At 42.8% G+C, this 22,136-nt stretch overlaps 1 protein-coding gene across 1 annotated transcript in view; it reads left to right on the top strand.

The window, feature by feature from the left end:
* The window catches only part of CUX1 (cut like homeobox 1), a gene marked incomplete at its 5' end in the record, with an annotated part of 245,024 nt that overhangs the window by 96,150 nt on the left and 126,738 nt on the right, over positions 1 to 22,136 (top strand). Inside the window, one exon of the mRNA XM_026063632.1 lies at positions 15,524 to 15,571. Within this exon, the coding sequence (XP_025919417.1) occupies positions 15,524 to 15,571 (48 nt within the window). The remainder of the gene's footprint in view (positions 1 to 15,523; positions 15,572 to 22,136) is intronic.

Raw genomic sequence — 22,136 nt, 5'->3', positions numbered from 1 at the left:
GGGTTGCATTTAGTTGAATTCAGAGTGTAAAGAAGTGCTTGCTCGGAGCCTTCAGCTTTTTCACTTTCTAGGTACGTTTCAGGGGAACCAGGTCCATGTGTTAGCATCAGTCCATGGTGTTTCCAGCAAAAGGGGGGAAAGGGGGCTAATGTCAAGGTCTTTCCCTTTTCCGAAGGGGAACAAGTAACTGTTGGGAAGGGCAATTTCATAACCTCCCTTGCAGTTAAGATTTTTCTGCCACGTCTAGGTCCTGCTACAACTGGCTATGCACTTACCTGAGTATATTTACTCTGTGGTTAAGGGCACAATGGTTTATTTATGGGGTATCTGGGCCTATCGCTTACTAACAGTTTCGTCTTTTGTAGTTAGAGCCATGGGATTATAGCACCAGAAATAGTTGTGTTTACTTAATGTTGTCATTACATTAGAATGGGACTTGTCTAAATAATGAAATCCTAGAATAGTTACATACCACTTGAAAAACATATGTCAGTAAGGCTTTAAAGTTGCTTGAATGTGAAGAATATGTTTCACAAAATAAACGAATCCTGCCACGCTAAGGATGGGAATTGCCTTTTTTCAGAATAGGTGTCATGGATAATTTATAGATGCCTTTAAAAATTAAATTTTATATAGAAGCCAGCTTAAAAATGAAATATTGTCAATGTTCTAAGTGTATTAGGTGCATTAAGTGAACACACATAAGGTATTTAAATACTTCAGAAGTCAGAACCAACTGTGTCACTTGCAATTCAGTGTTCAATTTTAAAAGCTCAAATCAATCTGCTGAATTCCAAAAAATGTGGTTGTACTTCCAGGAAGTGTTTTGAAAATAGTAGTTATTGATGTGTTTCTTACGTTTCTGATTGAAATGTGAAAATGAGATGCATGATTCCTGGAGAAAAATACTTAGACACTTCTACATCTAAAAATATTGAATTAGCTCTCAGTTTTAGTATGCTGGAGAAACTTTATGTTGACACACTCTTCATTTTAGGAACAGATTCACAGTCTACTCGGAAAACAGAAGGCAACTGCTCTCTGTTTATTGGACAATAACACGGAGCTAGTAAAATTACTGGAAATCTTTCTCGTGAGTTTGTGGAATCCAGATTTCCTTTTTTTGTTGCTGTTTTTTCTGGTTTTTTTTTTTGTTTGCTCCGCTTCTTGTTAAATTGATCCATCAAAAAACTAAGTAGGGGTTAATACATGCTTTGGTAAGTAAGAAAAATAACAAGAAAATGAATGTGAGGTTCAGCCCAGGAAGATGGGAATTGCGAGATAATATTCAGCGTGCCCAAAGGGACAATGCTGTCTCTTGTTGTTGCTGTCTATATTTAGATACCATGCTCCTATGCAACTTAAAATACTTTGAATAGCAAGAAGATTTTTTTTTCCTCCTTGATTTGAAGTGGTACAGCATAAGGTTGTTAATTTTGGCTTATCGCAGCTGACACTTGAGTAGGGGGGAAAAAATAGTGGTTTGAAGCTTTAACTCTCTCCACATGTGCCCCTTGTGAGGAGCCCTCTTGACTCCTGTGAAACTTTCTTGGCTGGCTTAAATTATATACCCTCTGTTTAGGAGAAGTTCACAGGTCATTTGGTTGATTTAAAATCCATTGTTGTTTGTGCAGCTGATAAGGGGCAAAATAGCTATTAGTTAACAGTCCTAGTTCAGAAAAAGGTTTTAATAATTCTGGCTTCCTACTTGCATAAATCAAAATTCTCCTGCTTAGTTAATGGAAGTAGTGTGATTTACACTTTCATACTCTAGCTTACATAAAAATGAGCCATAATTTTCACACTTTTTCAGGAGTGCTTTTTGCTGTTGCAGCATAAGTCTTTGTATTATACCCAGTAATTAAATATTTCTGTTTGCCGATCTGGCAAATATTTCTGTTTTATGAACCTAGAGCACACCTCGGTGTGCTGGTTTTGAATGGGTAACGCTCTAGAGTGTCAGCTGGAGTTGTTAAAAGAATTGAGCAGCAAAGTGAAAGTACTGGACAAGTTGTTTATGGGGGAATAACCCTGGCTGGTTTGAAAAAAGTGAACTGATGATCAAAAGGAGGGTGCTGAACGTGAGAGGTTCTGGGAGATGGCAAATGGAAAGGGTGGGATGAATTGCCAAGCTCGCCTAGGAAATCCCGGTTCGTGCTGAGAGGCTGGCGGGAACCTCTCCGGAGGTGAGCCCATGCGTATGGCCATGGGGTGGGTAACGTGTCCCTTCTGCCTGGCACTTGGCAGAGGAGAAGGATGAAAAGCCATAAAAATTAGATACCTAATGATGTGGTTGGAGGATTGCAGGTTGCAATCCGGAGACCCAGGCCGTGCATTCATCTTGCTTGATTTCTGTTGCTCCAGATCTTCAGTAATGCATTTTTTTGTAATGCAGTCATTTCCCCTACCTTCTGGACTATTAAAAAATATATTCATGGACTATAACTGAAGTATATTTTTTCTCTTGCAATTGTACCAACAGGTGTTTATGCTTTCAACACCTGGTAATGGCATTGAAACGTTTCCCTGTACTTCTAATTATTCCAACAACTTCAAGAGCAGCATCAAAAATAGTATGTTAGGCAGTATCATCTGCTTTAGTGAATCGGTCGCGCAACTGGATTGCCTCTGTCCTGCTCAGACCTGAAGGACCGTTCAAATGCTTCAATAGTCGTTTCGGTCGCTTGATGACCTCCAGTGAGGTGGTAATTTCCCCCTGCCCCGATAGTGTCATGTAGAAAGTTTCTGCAGGTGCCCTGTGCTTACGCAGCTTCCAAGGAGCGGGGGACCGAGCTGAGCGCGACGGAGGAGGTCGTCTGTCTTTCAGAAAATCCTGAAAGCCTGAGGCTGGTTTACGGTTGAAAGTGGTATAGAAATAAATGTTGGTTAGCAGTGGGCGGGTATGTGGGTTTTTGGTTTGCTCTACTCAAGAATATGGATGCAGTTATAATAGTGTAAAGATGTTTATTTCTTTTCCCCAGATGGGAGTCACTCGTCTAACTTGCAATTACATCCCTCGTGATGATATCCCAACGTTGGAACAGCATTAGAATAAAATAGCACAGTTTTCTAATTAGAAAGTTAGCTCACTGTTTCTAGTAGTCTACTTGTATGTGATGTGATGAAGATGTTTTATTTATGCATATTTCAAAACCCACGTCAGAGTAGGGTATGCTCCAGTCTTTACATTTCGCAAACTGCTTAAATGAGGTGAGGTCATGGCCGGGGCTGCAGGGGGGCTGAAGAGTGATTGCGTGTTAGTGCTATGCACTCTCTGAAAAAAAATCAAAGATAGTAATCGTTATTTTGATTTATGTAAAAGCTATAAGAGCCCAGTCCTCGCACCAATTACCTTTCGGCAAAAGTGCTGGAAAGGGTTGCTAAGTCAGGATTTTCCATTTGGTCACCATGTAGTGCTGCAGTTTTTGCCCAACCCCTAGAGATTGCACCGTGCAAGGAAGTATCGGACAAAGGCAAATTTGATCCTACAGCTGCTTCACTGATTCTTGAGACTTCATACTTTTCAGGCTTTTTCATGTCAGCTTTTGGGGTAAAACATGGACATGAAGTAGGGAAAGGAAGAGAGAAGGACTGCAGCGGGTGACGGTCAGTCACCTATTTATTCAACTGTTTTGGGAGTGCTTGGACTTTACACAGGGGAAGGTGTGCGAGTCTCAGCATGTTTGGAGTTGGAGGAGGACACCAGAAAATCCCCGGTGAAAAAGTGGCTGGAATTGGAGTTTCCAAAAAGAGTGTGAACAGCCATTGCCATGTGCAAATGCAGAAATGGTTCAGCCACACACTTACTAGCATTTCTTTGACTAATCTGAAATTTGTGTGGTAGGCAAGGAGAAGCTCAGCAGTGACCGAGTTGCTCTGTTCTGGAACTGGAGTTCCTGGAAGTGTGCTTAAAATTAACCTTCCGCTCATCTCAATCTGATGTGGATTCAATTTAATTTTTCCATCTTTTAATGTACAAGTGGTTTACAAAAGGCATGATCATCCCCAGAGTCTTATATAGGTTATCCCATATCCATCTTAGTCTTCTAGGCAAAAGCTAGTCCTATCCAGAGGACTTGCTAACACAGCTGGGTTAAGTTACTGGAAGCTTTCAATAAGGTGAAAATTCAAAATCAAGTTTATAATTAACTCTTATATCCTTTTCTAAGTGTAGACAGTCTGGATCCAGTAAGTGGAAGTGTAAAGTCAAATAAGTTGCTAAATCAATATTGATTCTGATAGAATAAACAAAAGAATACTGATAAAGAGAGTCCATAATGCCACTTGCCCAACTTGCCTTTTTGTTGCCAAAGGCCAGTCTTCAGTGTTTGTCCTGCCTTAGCTGAAGAAGAAAAATCAGTGGTTCAGAAATGTCGCAGAGTTTGTAAGGCTGTAATCTGCTGGGAAAACTTTATATACTTTGGGTCTAAAGCGTGTTTATTCAAATATTGCGTTTCCAAATACAGTATTTCCATCAAAATTAAAAATAATGAGTTTTAGCTTCATAGTGGTAATAAGCAGCTGGGTAAGGTATAATCTGCTCTGAATAGCTTTTTCTTTAACTTTTATTATCTCTTCCTTTCCCAAGATCATTTCAAAGGAAGAAGTTTAACTGTATTCGCATTTGGAGCCTGCAGTTTAGTCCTTTGCGAATCTGGCCTGCAGCTTTTCGTGATTGAGCCGGGGCTGTGCTGCAATTTCTCGTGTGCCGAGGCATCAAAGCAGCTCTTGGTCATTAGGGCAATTAACTGCTCTGCGTGTTTTGCCCAGGAAGAGGCTGTCTGTGCATCTTTTCTCGAAACGGCATGTAAAAGCAAGTCCTTGCAGTATTTAGGAATGGCCCTGACTATCAGGGTTGTTTCTCACTAACGTTTTTTCAGACTTTTTTCCTAAGCTGGCCAGATAAGAAGTAGGAGAATTTCAGAACTTTTAGCAAAGTTATTAAGATACTGAAAGTACGCAACATAAACATCATGGTAGAAGTGTATTGATTTTCCTGTAGAGGCCCTGACTGCGTCACTGTTGCATTCATATGACTCTAGATATTAACTTCAGGGAATAAAAGAAATAAAAATAAAAGTAATAAGTAAGGTTTTTTGTTTTTTTTTTTTAAGTTAAAAGTAAGTAAAATAAAATAGCAATGGCATCTTGAATCTCTGAGAGGGGAAGATGTAATCGCTCCTTACTCAGGACCAGATCTTTCTCGGAAAACACTTTTGGGGATTTAAATGCTCTACAATCTTAGCAATAAAATATGGTAATATAGATAAATATTAAGGAATTCAGCAAGCCTGCAGACTTGTACGTGTGTACACTGTTGGTCTGGAGGAGGTCACAGTCAATTTTGACCATCCCTCGTTTTCTGAGAGCAGATTTTGCTTCTTTTACCAGTTTGTGCTAGACCTTCCATGGCACTTGGTGGTAATTAATATTTCAGGTAAGAAGTAGTGGAAGAAACGTGAGGTCCGGAGTGGGACGTATCTTTGATAGCAGTAGAATACTGTAAACGAAAATGTGAACTTCACAGCATCTCATTCAGGTTCACTGGTTATATATATAAATGTTCATTTTTACTGAAGTGTATCGTAATTCAGGTATTTTTGTACATAATTTTATAGTCATGTGAAGAGTGGGAAAATGCTTTTGAGAGAAGTAGCTGGCAGCGGCTGTCTCATTTAGAGGTATTGCCGATGGAGGAAGTTTGCAACAAAGATAGGAATAAGGTAAAAAGTTTGAAGCTGAGGTTAAAACGATTGTAGATAACTTGATCTGTAGTTGCCATATATAGTCATAAAAGGAAAAGCCTGCACAAATCCTCCAGACGTTTATGGACTTCTCCGATTCATCTGTCAGAGCCAAACAGCTCCAGCCAAGAGATAGAGAGTTTGTTAAACTGCATTAAGGTCCTAAATTGCTGTAGCCGAGAGGAGCAGTCCTGCGTTTTTAAGGGGGAAGAGCAGGAGGGAGTAGGCGAGGGAGTCCAGGGCGTTATGAAGTCTCGACTTTTGGTAAGAGTTTCAAGAAGATGAGTTACTTCCTAGAGCTCCAAAAAAAAAGAAACCTTGAATTAATTTCCGTTGCTATCATCAAAAGCTGGCTTTCTAAATTTAGCAGTTTCCTATAGACGCATAGCTTATGCTAGCAACAGTAAAACTATTTTTCCTTAAGTGCAATTTGTCACCTCCCCCTTCTAAGTTAGTGGAAGATAAGCTTGTATTAGCTCTGTTGATTTATTATTACACAAGTATGTCTCATTTTAATCTGCTATTGAGCTGGTTGTGATTCACTGCTGGGCTTGTGTGCTTTCGACGGCAGCGAGAAAAGCGTGCGCAGGAACGATAGGCTGCGCGCTTGCTTCTCCGTCTCTGTCCTGCCCTGTCTCTTTTTTTAATCCCCAGTCCTCGGAGTTTCTTTTCCTATTTTTGTTTTCCCCTACGCTATCCTGGAACCGTTCACAACTCAGTATATGAATTTGGGAATTGGTCCCAGCTGAGACTATACATTCCAGTTGTGAGAAGATGCTGCTGCTCCAAAGTGCTTTATGTGGGTTTTTTATTTCTTGAGTTTCCCGAGCCAACAGCAAATGTATTGAATAAGCCTGTAGCGTGATTTTGCTCTCTTTCATCCTGATGATTCATTTATATCTACTGTGCGCCACCGCAGCATATGCATGATGGGCCCGAGTGCGTTTCAGCAGGAATTTTGCCAGGAAGCGTAGCGGCAGCAAAAGTTTGTTTTCTCTAAATTGCTTCATTTACTGAAGCAACGTGAAAAGATCTGTGCTATATTTTTTGATTTAGGTCAGGAGGATGACAGTTATATTGATGCGGAGGTGTTTTTACCAGGTGTACTAAATTAGATGTACTGAATCCTTTGAGCCCCTACACTGAAGTTTTTGAGGTGGTCTACTTTTTTTTTTTTTTTAATTTCTCATCTTTACGGGAATCTGAAGTTCTCAATGATTTAAATGGTGCCGTCTGCTGGCGGCATGGCGAACGGCGAGCAGCGGCGGGCGCGCGGCCAGCCGCTACCTGCCCACCTCCGAGCGGCTCTCGTGTCCGCTGCCCCTTGCCCAGGGGGATTTTGGAGGAGCCGAGGACACAGATGGGAAACACAAGGAGGACTTGGGATAATGCTGTGGAGGCCTCTTTGAGGGCCGTCGGTGAGTGGTGGTGGGGCGCAGAGGTCCTGAAGAACATGAAGGTAGCTAAAATCATAGTTGTGGGCGGTTTAGCAAAGGCAGGACGCGGTGCTGCCCGGCACCAGGCTCCAATTTCGTCACCCGAGGAGGAACGCCCAAGTGCCGAGGCTTCGCTTGTGGTGGAGGCAATACAGACAGTTACAGGCGCAATTATGGTTTTGCATTAAATAGTCGTCTTTTCCAGTCCACCATGTGGAGCATTAGTCTGTGTTTGAACTGACGTTGGTAATTGGACCGTGGTACTTAGATGCATTCTCTACAGTGTCATGGCCCATGTCATTAGCTTCTCATTAGACACGTTAGTTTTTTAAGGATCAGAGTAATTACTTTTTTTTAAAGGGAGTTGCACGTTTTTACGCTGAAGAGAAACCTCTGTTCTGCAGGCTGTAGTTGTGAACAGCCAGGGAAGCGCTGTGAGCTCTGGTAGGGTGGCTGGAGTTTCAAAGTGGAAAAGGAGACTGCTGTTGTGGATGGAGAGAGGTATGCAGGTTGGGATTTGGGAGGAATGTTAAGGATCTATTTTCGTGGGAAACCTCAGTTGCAAGGGAAGAGAGCATGTGAGATGGCTGGAAGGTTTTGGAGAGACAGAGTGGTTCTCGTTAATGTTTGACGAGTGTAGGTGAGGCGGCTTGTTGGGATGCTCGAGTAGCAAGTTTGTTTTCAGCTTTATTAGAGAGGTTTCTTCATGCGGCAGAATCTGCAGGCACTTACCAAAACTTGGTAGCAAATAATCATCTTTTGTAAACGCAGAGATAGTGGCCCAAGCCCTAGGAACGGCGAGATCTCTGGCTTTCAGCAGCACGTGGTTGTCCTCTTGGCAGGAAGAGCTCGCTTCAGAGCTTCTGAAATATTTGTTTAATTGGCTGATCAAATTCTAACTAGAAAGCAGTGTTTCTGACAGTTTGACTGAAGCAATCCTATCTACAGTTTTCAACTAGACCTGGGAGGATTTCTGGAAGGTTGGTTTTGGTTACGTGCCATGGGTGGTTCTGGTGACCTGGGGTGGCACGGATGTGTGGTTGCTCCCATGAGACGGGTCCGTCGGTGGAGCTGTGTCTGGTGTCTCTGGAGCCATCAGCAGGTGCTGCAGTGTTTGGCAAGACATCAGCCCAAGCTTCAGCAGGAGGAGAAATCTTCGCAGGGTCGTTAGCCAGTATGTAGCTTTTTAAAAATGATATGTTTGTTAAGAATGATGCTTGATTTTTCTGGGTTTAACGGTGACCCGTTAAAAATAAGCCATCCGTTTTTTTTGTGTTTTTTTTTTAAAGCTGAAATTTCAGTTATCGGGCTTTCATTTCCTTCAAATCAGCTCCTTCCAAAGCCCTACCTGCATTAGTTGTGTTTGAATGAATTTTTTTGTTTCCTAGCAACTCCAGTTTTTAAGTTCCAAATTGTTTCTGTTCAGTGTCTTTTCTAGGCAGTGTTAACTTGCTGTTTTATAAATGATGGTGGAATTTTAACATGATTCCAAAATGTGCCATTTAGTAAATTCGTTTGTAAAGTTAGATTTAAAAAAAAAAATCATACAGATGTGTGTATATATGTGTGCATATGTATATGTATATATACACACATATATATATGGATGCAGTAGTTCTTTTGCACAGCTGAATCTTTAAATAGTTGTGAAGGTAACCAGTGAGTGTTTATACGTTGCCACATAGGCACAGAGTAAGCTTGTTAGGTTTTTATTTATTTTAACTTGGAAGAAACTATAAGAGTTCCAGTAAGACTTATTCCGGCGAGTAGTTCCACCGAAAGTAAAATGCCAGTCCCCGAGCGAAGGATGCGTGGTGAGTAGACACCTTTACAGATGCTCTTGAGGAGACACCGACTTTCTCGTGCCCGGGAAGAGCAGAGTTTGCCTCCTCGCCAGTGCAGTGAGCCACCGGAGCAGTCCTGAAATCCTTGCCAGCTCCAGACCAGTTTCTCCCGGGGCTGCCAGACCCGCACGGGCCGTTGGGTTTGATGGAAACACGGGTGGTTCCCCAAAGAGCATCTGGAGCTTCCTCTGCGGGTCGGCTGCAGAGGCTCCCCTCCGCCGGGGACTGGCACGTGGCTGAAGTTGTGCAAGGTTACGCCTGAGACGGTTAAATATTGCAAATCCCATCACTTTTCAGGGAATCTTTCTTATATTTCATTTTGTAGACTGGTTTTGCCCTGCTCCGTAACCTTTTCTGAAGTGCAGGCTCCTCACCGTGAATTACGATGGATGTGTTTTTGCTTAATTTTCTACTTTAAGCTGCAAGTCTGCTCTCAGGAAATCAGCCTTTCACAAATGGAATATTTTTTTTCCGCTTCTTGCTGGGTGGGTCCATACACTGAAAAATAGGTCAAGAACAGTAATCTAAATCTATTGCTAATAAATAATTAAAGCTAATGGAATTTGCACAGGATCTGTGAGCTGAAATATTTCAGAAAGTACTGTGGTGTACATTTTGCTACTGTAAATCAAGATTTCTTATTTATCGTTGTGCTAGGTGGAAGCATATCTATAAATGTAACTTTAAATGATTTTTTTTGTACAGAGAAAAAACTGGCACGTTAATGTAGTAAGATAACTAAAAATATCATAGCAAATTGATAACAACATGATTCATTCTTTAATGATCAGATTTCAAGTAAATACTTGAGCAGTCTTAAGCAATAAGAGGTTTTGTATCTTGTTAAATCATAGTGTAAATTGAGCAATACAATTGTTTGCTCATATGATTTAATTTGTCTTACATTTTAGGAATTAAGTAAGTCATCTAAGCTACTGTATAATACCTGTTTGGACAACTGTCTGGGATTCCAGTTTCTTCTAGTGCAGCCTGCTGGAACTTATTAAGCATAAAGACTTCAGTGTTTCCCTTAGTAAACTTCCAAACATGTTTGCCCAGGATCTCTGGTGGAGAAACTGTATATACTGTATTTCTTTGTAATTATGGGTACGAAAAAATAATATTTAAACCCTGAGTATTGAAAGGTGAGTGTCTATCCCAACTCGTTCATAAATTTACCTGCAGCGGGGGGAATGCTGGATCTTTCTAATTAACCAGCCGACGTGATAGTAGGAATAATTTTAGTTAACCTGTCGCTTTCTGTGTTTCACGTTGACAGGTCGTGTCCTTAAAGTACGTAATAACCAAACGCATCTCGGAAGCCGATGCCAAGCTTCTTACCAAATACTTTGTGCTCGGCTGCTGTTTACCTCTGCCCCTTTCAGCTCGGTTTGTATGAAAGAGAAACTCCGCAACATTAGCGAGATAATAGGCGTGCGGGCAAAGTGCATGGAGTTCTGCCCGTGCGAGGATACGCGGATAAACATTCCTCCGCTCTAAAGAAACAAATATTCGTCATACCAGCGTGCTGTTTATCGAAGGAGGGGTTCGCAGCTGGCTGCCAGCTTTCGAAAGCAGATTGCCTTCCGAGGCCGGGCTGCGGCTTCTTTACGTGCAGCCTGAGCTGGCAAATGCCTTCCCAGTATAAATATGTTCTGGGGTTTGTTCTGGGTTTGGGTGGTGGGGCGGGTGTCCTCGGGAGAAAGCAGCTAGCGTTGCGATGTCGAGCGGTGCCAGTTTTCGGGGCAGGGCCAGCTGTTAGCTCCCTCTTAGGTGGAGGCTGACGGGGAAGGAGACGCAAGAGGGTAAGATGGCAGGAAAGCCGCAGCATCGCAGTTGTGATAAGCCAGCCCCAAAATAGGTATTGACAGCCGGGTTAACGATGCCGCCATCGCTGCTGCTGCTCGTTAGGATTTCTCCGCCCGCCGCGGTGACATTCCCCAGCCGACGCGCCCCTCGAGCAGACGATATATCGAGCAAATCGCAGAAAACGTGGCCTCGGAGGAACAGGGAGGAACGCGTGCCCCAGTCTGGGTTTTGTTGCGTTTTACAAGCGCACGGTACTTCTGCAGATGATAACGGTGTGCAGGCGAAGCTCGGCTTTGCTCGACGGCTGTATCAGGCCGGGATCGGAGGGCTCCGCTCGCGACGTTTGCAGATAAACGATCTGGAGGTGAAGGAGAGCCTGCAGTCTGGGAGGAGATCAGAGGGTGCTGTGTAGCTTCAGACCTCAAGTAAATTAAAAATACGGTGTTGGTAGCCTGGCCATTGGTGTGGCCTTTGTACTGTACACAGTGTATTAAGATCGTGACAGATAAATAACGTGGTTTAGTTGTCAGAAAGATGCATTTGCTGCCCAGGTTCTTACCATAGGTTTATTCTTGGTTTATTTTCTGAAGAGAGACTTTTTTTTAATGTGAATGGAAAGAGAGTTTAAAAAAAAAATTATTTGGATTCAGATTTCATAGTGTAGCTATTTGATCAAAATATAAACTAGTTGTTTATGCCCCTGTAAAGAGGAAAATGCTATATTAGCTTTCAGCTATCAGATTTGATTCAGATAACGATACAGCATCCTAATTCATAGTCTCTACTCCAGATACTGAGGCTGTCTGCAGCAGAGCCTTTTGCAGAGCACTGCTCTATCCCGATAAATCATTCGCAGCGAGAGCGAGCATGTTCAGATGGCATCGGAAAAGTAGGCTAATAATGCGATTGCATAGGAGCGCTCAAATATTTCAATGCGTTTGGGCTGATAAATTATCATTTGTTTTAATGTTCAATAGCATGTTCCCTTTTTAGCCGTGCTGCCTGATCGCGGTGATTTGCTAGCTGTACGCGAGGGCTGGAGTCAGTCGCTTTTCCTGTTTTGATCACAGCCCAGGCAGTAAAGGCCACTACACTTTAAACAGATAATAAATCATACGGTGTCCTTGCTAAGCAGCGCTGCAGATTCCCCTGGGCCAGAACCGGGCGTCCTTCTCCCTGTGCGGTTTTATGCAGAGCAGGTAAAATTCTGTTTGATGATAGTTTAATATTTTGAGACAAAGTCTGATGAGGAATTTCGCCCAACTGCCAAAAATAAACCTCACCAGCAGAGTTTTAGCTGGCGACTCGAGGCACGTGTAGTCCTGGCTTTTGCGCGTGTTTATTTTTACTTCCCTTTTGCTGGGAGCTGTCTGAAGTTTTGATGCTGTTTAGCCAAGTGCGCAGTTACAAAAGTGGCCTGCGCTGCAGACTCCTTTGGGGGGGAGAGGGGGAGAGAGACCGAAACGGTATGAAGATAGTTATTCCTTTACGCCTATTTATTCCTTCTGTTACCGCGGGTGACGTTTACCCACTTACCTGCCCAGCGTACCTTGGTTGCTTTTAAAGTGCTGGAGCAAACTCCTTGTAGCTGGTTTTCGTAGACCACCTGCTCTGTGAAGCAAAGAGCCTGGACGGGGGCTGCTACATCCCTGGCGTCCTGTTGCAACAGATCTCAAATTATTGCTAAGATTTCAAGTTATCAAAGCGGTTTACCATGTTAAACTGCATGCTTTAATTAATGATCGGTGTGTCCCAGGCTTGCCCCAGCCTGGCAACTGGTAGGACCGATCGCTTGCCTGGGGCCTGAGTCGCTTTGAGCTCATTCGCCTCTGTGGTGAAATGTTTTAAAAAACAGCTTTACCAACACCCAAAGCTGCTGTCTAAATCGAGCATGGTACATTTTCCCCCTATGGCAAGACTTGTGCTTGGTAACGTTTTGGTTGCTGGGATGAGTGTTTAGCATCCTGAGTTTGCTAAAGGAAGGACGTTTGGGAAGCCGAGCGGTTTTGTACCTGATGGCTTTTCTCCGTTTTCGACAGCTTGACCGACTGGCTTTTCGGCTTTGGGATGCTCATCGTGTTCCTCCTCCTTTTCCCGCTTCTCTCCCCCCTGAACAACAGCAACGTCTCTCGTTATTAAAGCTGAATATGGAGGCAGAGTGCTGACGTAGTTTATATCCTGAAATACGAGGTGCTCCAAATCATGTCTTTCCCGAAGTCAGTGCCTGCCAGAATACGCGAGTGGACAGGAGGCTCTCGGCGAGCGCGGAGGGGAGCGCGGCTCGCGTTTGCCGGTGCTTTATTTGGCTGACTGTCGTTGGGGCGCTTTGGCACTTGCGGATGTATCTGGGGTGATTTCTAACGCTTAGGCCTTGCGCTTGAGCAACGGGAACGAGGCCCTGCTCTCGTGCTTAAGAGCTGCGCGAATAAGAGACCTGGGGCTCGTCTTCACTCAGCTCTCCTATATTTCTGCTTTCAGCTTTGACATTGGTTTGCTGGTTGGTGCCAAACATGTCAGTAAATTTAGAGGCAATCCTGGGGCAGAAACTGTAAAACTGTGAACTGCGGTTTTTATTTCGTGAAGTGTTGCTGTGCTTGAATGGTGTAATTTTTCCTGATTTTTATAAATTTTAAAAAGATGTCAGTGTCCCAGTTGTAAATCTTGTGTCTCGGTTTGTAATTGCACTGCACACTAAAACACTGCATGCCAGGTTTTGGCCTGATTTGCAGGCACTTATTTGGCCATTGATTGTTGTTGTTGTTGTTTTCTTCAATGTCATCGTCGCCAGAATACACGGAAAGCTCGTTATAAAATGTGCCAAGCCCTCTCGTCTCCCCGAGTAGCCAGGAAGTGGGAAATGCTGCTAAGCCTGCCAGCTTTGCTTTGGTAGAGGCATAATTTATAGCTGCTGTTGATATACGAGGACAGTATCTACCTTTTTTCTGTCCTAAAACAGACAACAAAAAGTATCAGGAAACATTTAGGTGACTTGACTTGGTCTAAGAACAGAAGCGTTTGATTTGGTGCCAAAGAGGGAGCTTATAAAGCTGCTGCATTATCTATAACTTGATGCGGATTAGCTGCATGTTAGTGCAATAACCTTCTAATAAGTGAAACGTGGCTGATGGTTTGTCTTTGATGGCTTCATTTGCGTTTGGCCCCCTAAGCCGCTTCTCAGGGAGGGGGAGAGCTCCGTCTATTCCAGCTCTCTCCATGACTTGTCATTTAAATGACAAAAATCAGTTGTCTGGAAAGTCTCCTTTTGCTTCAACAAGTCAGATTAAATCCAGGGCTGAGGAGATTTTGGACCAGTGAGAGGTTCAACATCCAACGTGTTGCATGACTCTAGATCTAAAAGTAAATTTATTATTGCATCGGAAAAGAGAATTTCCCAGCTTTTTAAGGTGACCCGCTTTTCCGAAAGGCCCAGGGTTCGTTGTAGCTAAGGTACTGTGGCCTGCATCAAGTGGAGGAAAGATCTTAGGGCTACTTAAGTGCTTCATGACTGTCCTGGTTGTGAGTGATGTTGTCAGGGAATCGTAGGACTCTTGGTTGAAGGGATGTCTGGAGGCCTCTGGTCCCACCTGCCCTTCAAAGTGGGACTTTAGCACCCACATTAATCCATTTGTGTGTCTTGAAAACCTCCAAGGATGGGAAATCCGCCCCCTCCCTGCGCTGCCCTCCTAAGCGATGCAGCATCAGAGTGTTACTGCGTGCGTTATTGTATACGTATTGTAGATATACTTCTAGCTGTGAATGTACTATGAAGTGGTGCTTGTGGCTCCGCAGCGGATTACTACAGCTAAAATAGGCATCTGGCTTCTTGGCTGTGCATGAGTAATGCAGCGTCCTCTGCAGAGTTACAGGCCTTTATTCGTCAGGCAGGCCCATAATGATAATTCTGAGAATTTGTAAGTAAATTAGACTAAAACAGCTTAAAAGTGGAGCCACTGAGAATTTTATATACAAGATAGATGTGCCTCTCTTCTCCTAAGTGATCTTAGTTGCTAAGTAAAAATATGCTATAAACTTTTAGGGTGGTTTTGTGGGCAGCATTTTGATGAATTTTGTAGTACTAAGCATGTTATAAGTCTGAAGAAGAAATCTTGGGTTATACAGAAGCTGGCTAATAATACTCTTTTCTTCTGTTCTCTGATGGCTAAAGTCAGAGCACCTTTGAGAGAAAAAAAGAAGAAAATGGCCCTTTTTCAAAATGGCAACACTCTTAGTTGAAGTGATGGCCCAGAGTCATCTTCCTTCAGCCTAGAATCCATTTGTGAAAATTTATATAAGTCAAGAGGCGGCTTTGGCGTGAGTTCAGAGGTGTAGCTGGTGTTTAGGTAGATAGAGGCATTTACTTTTAATCGTATTAATGTTTCAGCTGAATTATGAGATTGAAAGCATTTAGCACTTACCCAACATCGCTACGGTTTTGTTAATTAATACTGTTTGCAACAGATACAGGTATATGTCAAACTGGAAATGCAGACTTGTTCAAAATGAGTACTAGATATACTTTTAAGTTAATCAAAGCTCCTGTAAAATGCAATCAAGATTTAAGCAGTATGCCAAAAGTGAAAACAGTTTTAGGAAAAACTTGACAATGACTCACCCTTTTCTTTTCTTTTCTTTTTTTTTCTTTTTTTCCCTCTCTTTCTTTCTGATGAAATATCTTGTTTCTGTCTTCTAGGACCTGCGCAAACAGGTAGCTCCATTACTGAAGAGTTTCCAGGGAGAGGTAAGAGCTTATGCTTCTCGGAGTGCTTTTGATCTCGCTTCCCAGCAGCGTTGTGGGTACGGAGCTCCCTGAGCAGAGCGCCTTGCCGGGGTTCAGCCTTTCTGCATATTGCTTTGGATGTGTTTGGGGTGAGCTAAACTAGGCAAATCGCTTTGCAGCTAGCCTACCTGAGCGTAAGCTCACCATTGCCGTGACTCAGGTGCCACGTGCAAACACATTGTGCCTCAGCGGCTTGGTAGTGGTTTGAACACTTAATGCATGCAATGTGATGTGCCCATGCAAAAATACTAAGATATTACAATTGTTTTTATGATAAACCTGTCGGCTCTGAAACATTGCACTCTAAAGGGCTTGTTGGAACCTAAAGTGGGCAGGTGTTTGCTGGAAAGCCAACAGAACGTGTTAATGACTCTGGTGCTGGCTCTTACTTTGATTTCTCTTCACATCTCTGCTGAAAAACACATTATTAACATGATCACAACTTTAAAAGCCAACTGTGGTAATTTTGAAGAGTTTCTATCTGAAAAGGCAGCTGGACCAATTACAGAACTTTTACATTTTAGTTGTGGACAGCACTGAAGCACTCGCTTCATGTGAGTGCTTGGGGCAGATGGGAGCTGTTGCTTGCACTGCTGTTAGAAAAATGCCATGACTGAAGTTAGAAAATTGTATTTCTCCTTAAAAAATCAGAGCATGAGTGGGGTAGTAGATCTAGATTTAACCTCAGACTTTGTTATTCATTGTAGGGTTCCTCTCTTAAAGTCAGCTGTATTAAAGCAGCAGCATTTCTTACTTTCCAAATCTATAATAAGTTGTGAGCTGATTTTATACTGTTGCAGTTCCCATCAGAGCACAGAGAAATTTAGGAGCGTGTTTTCAGAAGTCTGCATAGGGAATGAAGTGCACAACTACTATTATCTTTAATGAGGGTTACATTTCTGATTACCTGCACATCCTGCTGAATATGTATCCCAAATAGGCAATAATTTCTCATCTTAAAAGCAGTATGCTATTTTTTATTTTACTACTCAATTTCCCAGGTATTGCTATAAATAAATAAGACAGCTCTGCCCTTGATATTTCTAATAGTAATTTGTGAGGACAAAGAATGACTTGTGTGAGTCCATTTGACTATTGTTCTGAGTGAATTGCAATGCTCTTAAAAACTTTTCACTTTAGTTTCAAGTTTGCAGTGCACTGCCTGAAGCGTGTGTGTGCTTTCAGCACTGTTCTTTAATGAAGGGAACGTCTCAGGATCAAGTTAAGAGACATAAATCCAAATTTTGCTGCAGTGAAGGAAGATTCTCCTGTTAGATCTTGTCTGCTGGAGAAATGTGCTCCAGTTCACTGTTACCTTGGTGTGGTTCATCACACACTCCTCCTGTGTAGATTTGCTTTGCTAATGTAAAAGAGAAGTTTATAATGGTGAGTTAAATCTCAGAAATTGCAAGAGTAAAATTTGTTGGTAAAATCCCCTCTTATGTTAGTGAATCATGAATATTTCACAAGATTGTACTGCTGCATCTCCTAGCCCAGTAATTCTGGTCTCTCTCGTATAAACAGGACTTTAGAAACCTAAAAGAACTGAATTAATCATCATTAACTTCATAAATGCAGAACATTTAACTGTGAAATGTGGTATTTCATAGAAGATGTAATTATTTTACCTTGCTTTGGAGACATTTCAAAATACCAAGAGCACCAGCCTATTCTGCCAAGTTACAATTTATTGTTCAGTATATAGATTTGGTCTCTGCTTACTGTTAAGACTGACTTTCTGAAAGTTCATGAGAGAAATGCTCCAGGTAGGTCAAGAACAAATTGTGTTAAGTGTGTAGGCTTTCCACCGTTTCTAATCCACTGGAGATGCCTGCTCTTGCTCTGCCCCGAGATGGGTCAGCAAGCGATAGAGCTGCAGCAGGACACCCACCCAGCGAGCAAAGTGGAGTTGCTTTGTAGTGGTCTGATCGTTACCTGTTACTTGATATCTAATGTCCTGGGAGGGGGTGGCGGGGGGCCTTTTGATCACACATGGGACATGGGCATGGGCGAGGAAAGAGGAATAGGGAGCAATCTGCTTATAAGAGGTTCTCTGATTCTGCTATAGCGACTTCAGTTTCCAACCCCAGAGTAGGATATTTTTCAAAAAAAGACAGGAGTAAGTAAATACAATAAAGGTAAAAAGAGAAAAAGTGAAAGCACCTGGTTTTGGAGTCCTTCTCCAAGAAGCAGGTTGGGAACGCTGCAGGAATGCTGAATGCTGATTGCAGCTTCTGTAGGCAGCATGGATGGGTATGAGTGGACCTTGGGCCCCACCACCTCCTCACTTGTTTCTGACACAGAAACTAGAAAAAATGTTCTTGCATGATGCAGCTTCTATGTTCTCCTGTGTGGGAGGATCTCCACCACGTTTGCCCCTGACTTTCCTACCTCCACCCCTACTGCTGTTGCTGCATCCTTTTCTTGCTCCCTAATGGGAGAACTAAGTCGGTCCTTTTTGCATGTCAAAGTAGTATTAAATTATAATTCTACCCCAGAGAGGAAGCGGGCATGGGCAGATCCCGCGTGGGGTGACTGTGCTCCAGCAGGGCTCGGTGCTCGTCGTGAGAACGGTGCCCGCTGGGCACTGCAGAGGGGCAGAAGCTCAGAGGATGCGGTCCCCTAGCGGTCCAGGTTGTTTAAGGTTGGTTTTCATGGATATTGCTGGGTTCCTCTGCGCTGCATTCCCACCTCCTTCCTCGCTTCAGCACTTTGGCTAGTCTGATCCCACGGTGTGCAGAAAGTTTTGTTTTTCCCTTTTTTCCCGACCCAGCTCACTGCAGGCTCCTGCCGGGCAGGGGAGAGGCCGGAGGCGCAAAGCCAAGGGCAGGAGGAGTGCGGCTGTGCCAGCTTAGGTTGACTTAAACTGTCCTTGAACTGTACCCTCGGCGAGCCTGGCGTGACTTGGAGAGAGGTTAACTTAAGCTCACACATTTAAATATCCTCCCTCGCATGCCTTATGGGACGTTGCTTGTAAACCTGTGGCTAGTTCACTTTTTTTTTTTAAAAGTGAATCCACCGGTCACTTTAGCTAGCTGAATTTTCTTCTCGGTTTGGTCATGGATATTGATAAATTAACTTTTTTTTTCCTTGTACTTTGGCTTTGTATAATATGAACTTACAAATAAAAAACCTCAAACCAGAGTGTTTCATATTTTGTGGATATTTATATCAATCAAAAGCAATTTCAGATGAAAACTGTTCCAATTATCCAATACCCAGTTTCCATTAGTTGCTGGAAATAACTTTTTTGTATAAATTTTGGAGGTTTGAGTAAGTGTGGGTTTTTTCCTGGTGACAGTTAAAGTAAAAGCATTATGAAATGGAATTTAGCATGCTACAAATTTTAAAATGCATTCAGAGTGCAGTTTGAGATGCTATTAATTCATCATTGTAGTATCATTTTATTATCATACTTGTTCCTTATTTAGGATTTTAATGGAAATTTGAATGCAGTTTTTTGAAGTGAACAGAATGTTGTATCTGATTCAAAGCTGATGGTGTTGACCTTTTGATTTTTGTGGGTAGCTTTTCTAACTTTAGATTTTCTAACTTAAGATTTAAAGCTTGGCTGGTGTAAATAGGCTCTTGTGAGCAAGACAGTTAGAAGTCATTCATTTAAGAGGTGTAAAATTCCTGTTGTTTCTATCATAAATCTCATTTTTTGTTTGCTTACAATTAACCAGAGGATGCATCTTCTTAATGCTGTGCTCAGTGCATCCTGGGTTAAATACACAGCAGAATCAGTAGAGGCTAAAGAGCTTTATCATTTGAATATTAAAATGATTATATATAATTTCCAAGTTAGCAAGGCACACCTTCAAGCAACCATCTAAATAAACCGTTCAAACACAGTAGATTATTGTGCATTGTCATGTTTACATGAGTGCATGGATATTTGCGCATGAAATCTGAAATATGAAAAACTTTTAGTCCTGTAAATTAACATAACCCAAGAACAGAGGTTGTGGTATGGAAATCTAGTGTCTGAATCCCTATTTGTGAAGTCATCAAATAGATATTTTAAGGCTGGGAAAGGATTTCCTGAGGTCTTTAGCATTCTTTTCATGTGGCATAACAGCACTGTCCAACAGTAATGCAGTAATCCCTCATTTGGAGAACCCTTTAAGGCAGATGCTCCAAAACACCGCACTAGACTTTATTTCTGTGAAAGCCATTTCTTATTTACTTCTCGCAGAGCGAGTCGTTTTAAGAGTGCTGCCATTCTGATGAGACCACTCTGGCTCCCCGCTTAGCTGCGCTGCTCTTTAAACTATTAATTTGGTCAGGAGAGTAATTTAATAATTTTCCATATGCGGACAACAGAAGCTGGAAACCCGACTGGTGTGCTGGAGCTACTAATCATGCCTTTGAAAGAGCACTTTAATAATGTGTGTGTATAAAGAACCTGAAACATGCTTTCCTTCTGCATTTTTGAAGGAGTATTCCTGAGCTGATATTCATCTCTTCCCCCCCCCCCCTTTAATTCCTTATGTTAAATTTACAAACCTAATTAATACAATTTCTTTCCTGTAGGTTCACTCCATGATGGCTCAATTAGAGTAGCAGTAGAACTGTGGTTCAATATTCAGGCCAGCTTCATAATTGAAAACACATTTTCTTCTCAAAAGCTGCAGCTGGTTTGGTTCTGCTCATGCAGAAAAGGATATAACCTTGCATAACATAGGAAATGAACGGTTGAGAGAGAAGCCAAATTCAATTTCAGTCAGATATTTTGAGGATAAGTCCATGATCTATGGAAGCAAGGGAATGAAAAGTGTGTGTATGTGGAAAGCAGCGTATTCAGCACTCTATTAATCACGGCTAGCCTGGGTGCTGTTGTGCGCTGTTGCGTTAGCGCTGATTCTAGTACAGAGGCTGGAGAGCAGCCAAGCACTCCAGAAGTTAACCTCTTAAAGACCCTGAGCTGCTTTCTGTTGAATAAATGTAATTTTGTGGTCAGAAATAAATGTTTGTGATGTAGCAGGAGCTTTGAAAACAACAGCGTGGCAAAGCTATTACAAATTGCTCTGTGTTGGGGAAGTCAACAGCATACATCAAAATGCAGAGCTTTCGTCTGGCCGCTTTAGGCCCAGAGCTTTGCACCTTTTCAGTGCAAGTCCTATTAGACCACTTTGTGTAGCAAAGTGGAGTAAATGTACTATTTTTAGTGGATAATTGTTATCTTTTAGTGTCCACTTAGCGGGGTGTGGGTGTTGGGTTAGTTCCGTTGTGCAGCGGGAATGCAGAAACGGCTTTATGCTTTGGATGGGTTTTTGCTCTGGGATCCTAGCGTGGAGGTGGAAGAAGCACGCAGCAGGCTTTTGGGGTGACGGCAGCTCTGCGGCGTTTCATTTCTCTGTTTACACAAGTATGTAAACGATTATTTATTTATTTTTGGCGGGCTTGATTGCAGTTGAAACAACATCTTTGCTCGGCAAGGTGATTTAAATATACTTCAGCATCTCGAGGGCAGATGCGCTCTCCTTGATGAGCGGGTGGGATGCCTGCTGCCAGCGCTGGGCTGCAGGGTGGGTGGCAAACATGCCTGGGAGAAGACCACCGCTGCCTCCCCAGGCTATCCCCCGGCTGCTGGAAAACAGGTCTCAAACCTCATACGTGCCGGCCCGAAGGGAGAAGTGGGCACCATCTACCCTCCTGAAGCTCCTGCAGGTGCTCCTCCATCCGCCTAGTGCGCAAGCAAGCCCTGCGGAGGTGGCGGTTCCTGCCAGGGTAACTTCGGGGGGGGATCAGCCCAAACCCTGTTATTGTTATATAATTGACAAGGCGCTGAAATTTCTGTTGGCAGCTGGTGGGCTGTCTATATTAAGGCCCGCTATACTGCTGACACCCGTTTGGGTGAAATGCTAACAGTGGTGGGAAACTATTTATGCAAAATTGAGTTAGGCAGCGCTGTTTCAGTTAGCAGGGTAAAGAGTATCTTCACATCCTTTTAGAAAGGAGAACTTGACGGGTGCTGAAGTAATGGGGATGGGAGGGTTGCACAGGGTGCAGCCGAGTGTCCTTGTAATCCGTCCCCGTTTCTCCAAGTGCAGAATTATTCCTCTATTTATTCCAAAATTACTGCAAGGCTCTATATAAGCCAGTGTCTGGCCTCGTTCTGCTATCATAAAGCAGCAGTGATTTGTTAGAGGGTAGCTCAGTATGAAATATTAGTAAAACATTGCATTGCAGTGTTTATGCGCAGGTGGATTATGCACCAAGGCAGCTAATGAGCCGATTCTTGCAAGGATTCCTCTGCCCTAATTTTTAAAACACATAAAGTTTTGGTCCTATGTGAGACAGAGAAAGCAATTGTGGTTCTAGGTAACAGTTTAGTGCAGAAGCAGGATGAGAGGCTGACGGACAGTGAAAGCACCCACTCATTTAACTGCGTAGCTACTTCTCCTGCTGAGAAACTGGAAGTGAAATTGCATAGCACAGACTGCTCTTCTGCTCTAGCAGGGGCTTTTTCTTCTTTCCTTCCTCCCCTGCCCCTCTTGAGTGTGGGATGGGCTTTGCTGCA

This window comes from Apteryx rowi, unplaced genomic scaffold (genome assembly GCF_003343035.1).
Source record: "Apteryx rowi isolate R43461 unplaced genomic scaffold, aptRow1 scaffold_20, whole genome shotgun sequence".
In the NCBI taxonomy this organism is placed as follows: Eukaryota; Metazoa; Chordata; class Aves; order Apterygiformes; family Apterygidae; genus Apteryx; species Apteryx rowi.
Note: the sequence above shows the minus strand (reverse complement) of the source record. Positions and strands in the feature narration are given on the sequence as shown.